General features: G+C 34.6%; 1 protein-coding gene across 1 annotated transcript; it reads left to right on the forward strand.

Moving 5' to 3' along the window:
• The first annotated feature begins 539 nt into the window (after positions 1-539).
• LOC133311888 (2-hydroxyisoflavanone synthase) lies at positions 540-2,676 on the forward strand. The gene is made up of 2 exons (XM_061513016.1): positions 540-1,484; positions 1,807-2,676. The coding sequence occupies exons 1-2, from the start codon at positions 582-584 to the stop codon at positions 2,479-2,481; spliced, it is 1,578 nt and encodes a 525-aa protein (XP_061369000.1). The 5' UTR covers positions 540-581; the 3' UTR covers positions 2,482-2,676.
• The last annotated feature ends 4,902 nt before the right edge of the window (positions 2,677-7,578 follow it).

Consider the following 7,578-nt stretch of genomic DNA (forward strand, 5'->3'; position numbering starts at 1 on the left):
AAATAAGACAGACCACATGCCAATAATTATATTCGTAACAGGTAACAGGCTTGGTATGGCCGACACATTTAGATACAGGCTTAGCCTTTTAAGACCAAAGCTCAGATCGGCTCAGCCCGTTAACACCCTTACTTATAAGTATATATTTTCCGGAGTACATAGTTATAAGGGAATGAAAAGACATAAACTTATATCTTTTAAAAGAACAAAATATTTTTCCTATAAAAAATGGGAAAACTATTTATCCTTTTAAAAGATATAAGCTTACGTTCTTTCATCCCCTTATAACTATGTGTTTCAGAAAATACATAGTTACAATATTAATTTTTTTTTTTCCCTATCTTTAAATTTTTTTCAAAACTTGTGGGCTGAGAGAAAAAAACAAGCAATTTTAATATTGTAATTCCTTATTACAAGTTTTGAGACGAATTGGTGGAGTGTGAGGGAGTTGGCTATAAAAGGGAAGGCAGGAGAAGCCTGTTTTCTCAGGCAAAAAACAACTAATCCTGCATAGCCTCAAAATCAAAACATAGAGGAGAGGACTCTTGATCACTCTTAGCAAGCAAAGATCAAAGACAACAATGTTGATCGAACTTGCAGTTACTTTATTGGTTATAGCTCTGTTTATACACTTGCGTCCAACACCAACTGCGAAATCCAAAGCCCTTCGCCACCTGCCAAACCCACCAAGTCCAAAACCTCGTCTTCCATTCGTTGGTCACCTTCACCTTTTGGATAATCCTCTGTTACACCATTCCCTCATCCGTCTCTCCAAAAGCTATGGCCCTCTGTTCTCTCTATACTTTGGTTCCATGCCTACCGTTGTTGCATCCACACCTGAGTTGTTCAAACTGTTCCTTCAAACACACGAGGCATCTTCATTCAACACAAGGTTCCAAACCTCAGCCATAAGACGCCTCACATACGATAACTCTGTGGCCATGGTTCCCTTTGGACCTTATTGGAAGTTCATCAGGAAACTCATCATGAACGACCTTCTTAATGCCACCACTGTCAACAAGTTGAGACCCTTGAGGAGCCAAGAAATCAAAAAGGTTCTCAGGGTATTAGCCAACAGTGCTGAAACTGAAAAGCCCCTTAATGTCACTGAGGAATTGCTTAAATGGACAAATAGCACAATCTCAAGGATGATGTTGGGCGAAGCTGAAGAGATTAGGGATATGGCTCGTGATGTCCTCAAGATCTTCGGCGAATACAGTCTTACTGACTTCATTTGGCCATTGAAGAAGCTCAAGGTTGGACAATATGAGAAGAGAATTGATGACATCTTTAACAAGTTTGATCCCGTCATTGAAAGGGTTATCAAGAAACGCCAACACATAAGGAAAATGAGAAAGGAGGGTAATGCAGTAGTTGATGACAGTGAGCAGAGTGTCGTTTTTCTCGATACTTTGCTTGAATTTGCTGAGGACGAGACCATGGAAATTAAAATCACCAAAGAACAGATCAAGGGTCTTGTTGTGGTAAGTTTCTTGCTTAATTTCGGCTTTATTATTATATGCTGTTGTTGCTAAAATCTCTAGTACTAATTAATATAACCCTTGCATAAGAAAAATAGTGTTCTTAATTATCATATACCATTGTGTCACCTTAAGTATATGATATATATTTTAAAGAAGAATACAGTAATGTATGGCACATGGTACATATATATATATATATATATAGCAATATTAGCAAAACTAAAAAAAAACTCTTTTAATCAGGGACAAGGATGCTTTTAATGTTTATGTCCAAAGGGAATGAATGAACAAATGTAACTGACAATTAATGCTTTGTGTGCAGGATTTCTTCTCAGCAGGGACAGATTCAACAGCCGTGGCAACAGACTGGGCTTTGTCAGAGCTCATCAACAACCCCAGGGTGCTGAAGAAAGCTAGAGAGGAGATTGACAGTGTTGTGGGAAAAGATAGACTTGTTGATGAATCAGATATTCAAAATCTTCCTTACATTAGAGCCATAGTGAAGGAGACATTCCGCATGCACCCTCCACTGCCTGTTGTCAAAAGAAAATGTGTAGCAGAGTGTGAGATTGATGGTTTTGTCATCCCAGAGGGAGCATTGATACTTTTCAATGTTTGGGCTGTGGGAAGAGACCCAAAATACTGGGAAAGGCCATTGGAATATCGTCCAGAGAGATTCTTAGAGAGTGGTGTTGAAGGAGAACAAGGAGGCCCAGTTGATCTCAGGGGACAGCATTTCCAACTATTGCCATTTGGGTCAGGGAGAAGGATGTGCCCTGGTGTCAATTTGGCTACAGCAGGAATGGCAACACTGCTTGCATCTCTTATCCAGTGCTTTGATCTTCAGGTAGTTGGTCCACAAGGCCAAATATTGAAAGGTAATGATGCTAAAGTTAGCATGGAAGAGAGACCTGGTCTCACTGTTCCAAGGGCCCATAATCTCATCTGTGTTCCCCTTGCAAGAGCATCCACTGCCGCTAAACTCCTTTCCTCATAAATTACCACACAACACAACACTATGCTATCATGGCGGATGCTAGGTTTTATATAGTAATAATCATGTCAATAAAGGTATCATTGATAGACAATGAATCAAATGTATCACCCCAATTAGTCTCTCTTTGGTACTGCGATGTAATTTTTTTCTTCATCTTTTTATTTTTTTTCTGTTTTCAAAAAGATGTGTTGTAACAAGTTCTATCTTTTGATTTACTGGTTTATCCAGTTATAGTTATTGTATCCATCTATCAAGCACCACCGACATTTCAAAAACCTTAATATGTTGTGTCCAACACTAGGGGTGTCAAAATGGGTTGACACGACACGAATTTGACACGACACGAATTCGACACGACACGAATTTTTATTTGTGTCAAAATCTTCAACACTGACACGACACGAATTTTTTGCAGGTTGACACGACACGACACGAATAACACGCAAAATAGGGGTCAAAACGGTAATTGACAAAAAAAATTAAAAAAATGGATCAAAATTAAAAAAATAATAAAAAAATTAAAAATAAAATAATTTTAAAAAAATACGGGTCGACACGAACACGAATACATCAACACGAACACGACACGAAATTCTTACGTGTCATTTTCTTCAACACGAATTTTTTACCGGGTCGACCCGCGTGTCAAAACCTATATTGACACCTCTATCCAACACTCTTCCGACACTCCAACACGCGTTGTAGAGACTCAAAAAAAGGTTCAAAGGCTACGTTGTGTTTTTAGTTTCAATTATTAGATTCGTTGGATTACTATTACCATTTTATTGAGTTTAATATAAATATTTGGAATATCTTATGTTTCTTTGCAAAATTGATGAGAATTATAAGTTTAACTTCATTTTTTTGTTAAATTATTGAGTATTAAATATAATATACATTACATAAATTAAAAATAATATTTAATATCAAAACATGTTCTAACGTATCAAAATTTAACATTTTTTAGAATTAACGTGTTAGAGTGTCGTGTGGTATCGTGTCTCGTGTCCCATGTCAGTATCGGTGCTACATAGGTATCCATTACACACTCTTTGTTATCTCAACAAATTTGTGGTAACTCCAGTAGATTATGATAATTTGGTCAATTATATATTACTCATCGCAAGAACTAGCAAGATTATGGCCCTTATTTCCAAGGGCCCATAATCTCATTTGTGTTCCCCTTGCAAGATCATCCACCGCCGCTAAACTCCTTTCCTCATAACATACTACACAACACAACACCATGTTGGCATGGCGGATGTTAGCTTTTATATAGTAATTATGATGTCAATAAGGTATCATTGATAGACAATGAATCACAGTCCCAACACATGTGCTCAAGCATACCTCATGTATCACCCCAATTAGTATCTCTTCGGTACTACGACGCAATTTTCATTTGTATTGTTTTCAAAACCATGTGTTGTAATAACTTAAATCTTTTGTTTTTACTCGCATATCCAGTTATTTTAAGCTATTACACTCTTTGCTTATCTCAGCAAATTTGTGGTAACTCCGGTACATTATGATAATTTGGTCAATTATACATTTCTCATTGCAAGAACTAGCACAATATCATTAATTAGTATATAGAAAATATAAAATTGAAAATTGTTGCGGTTTTTCTATTACTATAAATATACAATAATTTTACTACATGTTATGGGAATTGAGACACAACCTGTTTTTTCCATTCTTTTAGTTTCTCACTTTTATATCAAATTTATGAGCATAGAAGAATTTAGGTACTGTTGTAAAATAAAAGGTAACTGTGAGAAAATAAATAAAGATAAAGTAAATAACTAGAAAGGAATAACTATAAAGAAATAGAAATAAGAGAGAGAAATAGGGGAATATCTTCTTCTTGTATTGTAGTGTATCCTAAAGCTTTGTACATACCTCTATTTATAGGCTTACCAGACAAGGTATGTTACAATAGGATAAATAATCAGAATTACCCTTCTTCAGTGGTTATAATTTGGGATTAAATATCCAACACTCATATTATTTTGGGATTATGGACATCCAACAGTCATATTATTTATAACATTCCCCTTGGATGTCCAATAAGTAACTAAACCTTTAAAAAAGCCATATTGAAAAGGAAATATGTATTAGAAGCCGCTTCATTAAAAATCTTACTATGAAAACTCAATAGGATAAAACCATAGTAAAGGAAAAAAGAGTGTAACACGTATTTCACTCTCCCTGATGATGATACTATTTAATATCTCCGAGTTTACGCATCCTAATCTTGTATACAAGCTTCTCAAAACTTGAAGTAGGTAATGCCTTGGTAAATAAATCTGCCAAGTTATCACTTGAACGAATTTGTTGAACATCATGAAGACCTCCTATGCATTATGGAATATGGAATATATATTTTGATGATGACAAAGGATTTACAAGAAGTCTCAAATTGAAGTTGGAGTTTGAAGATACAAGTGGTTAGATATTTTTAGATATTTTGTTACACACTATATTATATCATATAGTATCTACTAAGCTCCATTGCATGCCAATACATATTATTGCATATCATGCTAATTTCATAATAAATAATAATGATTTTGATTTTGATAAAAATATGTTTTAAAACTATAATAAAACTAAATCAATCATATATATGTATATATAAAGAAACAAACTCTACAGCGGTTTTGATACGTTGGCTTTCAAAACGAAATACATGATATAATAAAAAATAAAATATCTTTATCATACAAATAAAACACATGTATCAGGTCACGTGAATTTTAGATTTCAATTACAAATAATATAATATTAATAAAAAAAGGGGAAGTAAAAATAGTCATTCAAATTTCAAAAGAAAAGTCCCATCTAGTAAAGGTAAAAGTCACGTGGGTTAGCTTTGGCTATCTATATTATATATACATATATAAACAAAAAAAAGGATTACACAATAAGAAATTTTCGATCACTCTTTGTTAAAAAAAAGAAAAAAGAAAAAGCTCTCTACTCAAGAAAAACAAAATCTCTCTTCTTCCACCTGCAAAAAGAGAAACGCTGGTTCTGTATACTTTTTAAACACTGAAGCGGTAAGAAATGCTGGTTCTGTATACATTTTAAACACTGATGCGGTTCTCAAGTTTTTCGTCACAAAAGCTAAAACACTAGATCTCAAGCTTTTCTTCATTCTGAAACGCCATTACTGGTTCTTTTTCTTGGATGCGCATAGTCCTAGTTTCTTGGATGCGCTTTGTTCTGATCCTTATTTTGGGTGCTGCATCGGTGAGTTTACTAAAACACATGTAATCTGAGTTAACACAAATCAGTATTACAGAGATACAAAAATTTGGGGCTTTTTACGGTATATTCAAGAAACTCAAATCCTTTGTGAATCTTTGATTTAAAGCATTTAATCTGAAATTTCCAGATCTATTATTTCATAATGCTTTAGGGATTTTGAGTTGTTTAATCTGAATATTAAATTCTTGAATTGTTCTAGAAATTTTATTGTTGGAATACTAAATCTGAATTTTCTGTTTTAATTGAAGTATATTGTGATTAAAATTCAGATTTCTTTTGGTTTATTATTAAAAGATTTATCTAGAACTAATTCTGAATTTTATGTGAAATTTTGAGATAAATTTCAAATCTGATTTTTCTGGTTATAATTGTGATATTCTTTTTAAATCAGATTTCTTGGTGTCCATTGATTAGAAAAATAATTGTGTAATATCCAAGCTCCTTTGTGCGTTAATTTTAGAGATTTTAATACATATGTCATTGGATTAATTTTCTGCATAGTGCATAAATTTGTGGAGCTTAGTTTGATATTACTGTGATATATTTGATGTGATAGGACACTGCAATTTTGGTTTATTTCACTTGTTACAATTCTGAAAATTCTGTATTGATTGTTAAAGTGGAGTAGTTGCCTGCTGTAAATCTGTCCTAGGTGTGTGGGTGCAACCGTGTAGGTTGGCGACCTTGTGCTTGGCTTGAGAGTGTGTCTCAAGGCTTGGAGCCTCAAGAATCCACTAGGGAGAGTGGAGGTCTTGTGTGAGAAGAGTTGGTGAACTCCGTAGGTTCGGCTTGAGAGTATTCTCAGAGCTTAGAGCAGTGTAGGCACTAGGAAGATTTTTGATATTTTGTTTGATTGCCTGTGTGACGCGTGTTTGTAAAATTGGTACACTTGTGATAAATAAAATATCTGCATCTACTTCAGTCTGGACGTAGCACCCTACTTAGGCTTAGTGGGTGTGAACCAAGATATATCGTGTGTCTCTTGTCTCTCATTTAATTTCTGAATATTTTGTTTAGAGACTGACAGTTACACTAATTCTATTATAATTGCTGCGTTTATACTCTATAAATTGCTAAGGTACACTTTTTATTACTACATTGTTCTTAGCATTGCGAAAAACTATTTTGGGCATATAGGGATTGAAGAAAAATTGTGTAATTGTTTACTGAATTCAAAAAGATTTTGAAAAAGTTTAGAACACCTATTCACCCCCCATCTAGGTGTTCCGTAAGCGTCCTGTGTAAGAAGCCACTTGCCCAACAAGTGGTATCAGAGCTTCGTGTTCTGAGTGATTGGCCATTGCCAAAGAGTTAAAGATCCTATGGCTTCTTTCCATCAGGATATTCCTCTTGAGGGTGGTTCCACCTATCGCCCTCCGTTTTTCAATGGGATTGATTATCCCTACTGGAAAATAAGGATGCAGATTTTTCTTGAGTCGGTAGATCTTAAAATTTGGTATAGTGTAGAGGAAGGATATCAGCCTCCAACTAGACTAGATGACAATGGTAAAAATGTGCTTAAAAATTACACAGAGTTTACTAGAGCAGAATTAGAGAGTGCCCAATACAACTCAAAAGCAAAGAACTTAATAGTTAATGCACTTGGTAAGGATGAATACTACCGAGTATCTTCATGTAAGACCGCACGTGAGATGGGGCTTATTTTAGAAACAACCCATGAAGGTACTAGTGAAGTAAAGCGTTCTAAACAAAATGCATTATCTATGGAGTTTGAGCTCTTGGAGATGTATGAGGGTGAGTCTATATTTGACATGCAAAAACGTTTTATGCATATAGTTACTTCAATGAATGCTTTAAATATTT

This window comes from Gastrolobium bilobum, unplaced genomic scaffold, assembly GCF_033153095.1.
Source record: "Gastrolobium bilobum isolate Gb01-03AN ecotype WA unplaced genomic scaffold, APGP_CSIRO_Gbil_v1 utg112842, whole genome shotgun sequence".
Classification (NCBI taxonomy): Eukaryota; Viridiplantae; Streptophyta; class Magnoliopsida; order Fabales; family Fabaceae; genus Gastrolobium; species Gastrolobium bilobum.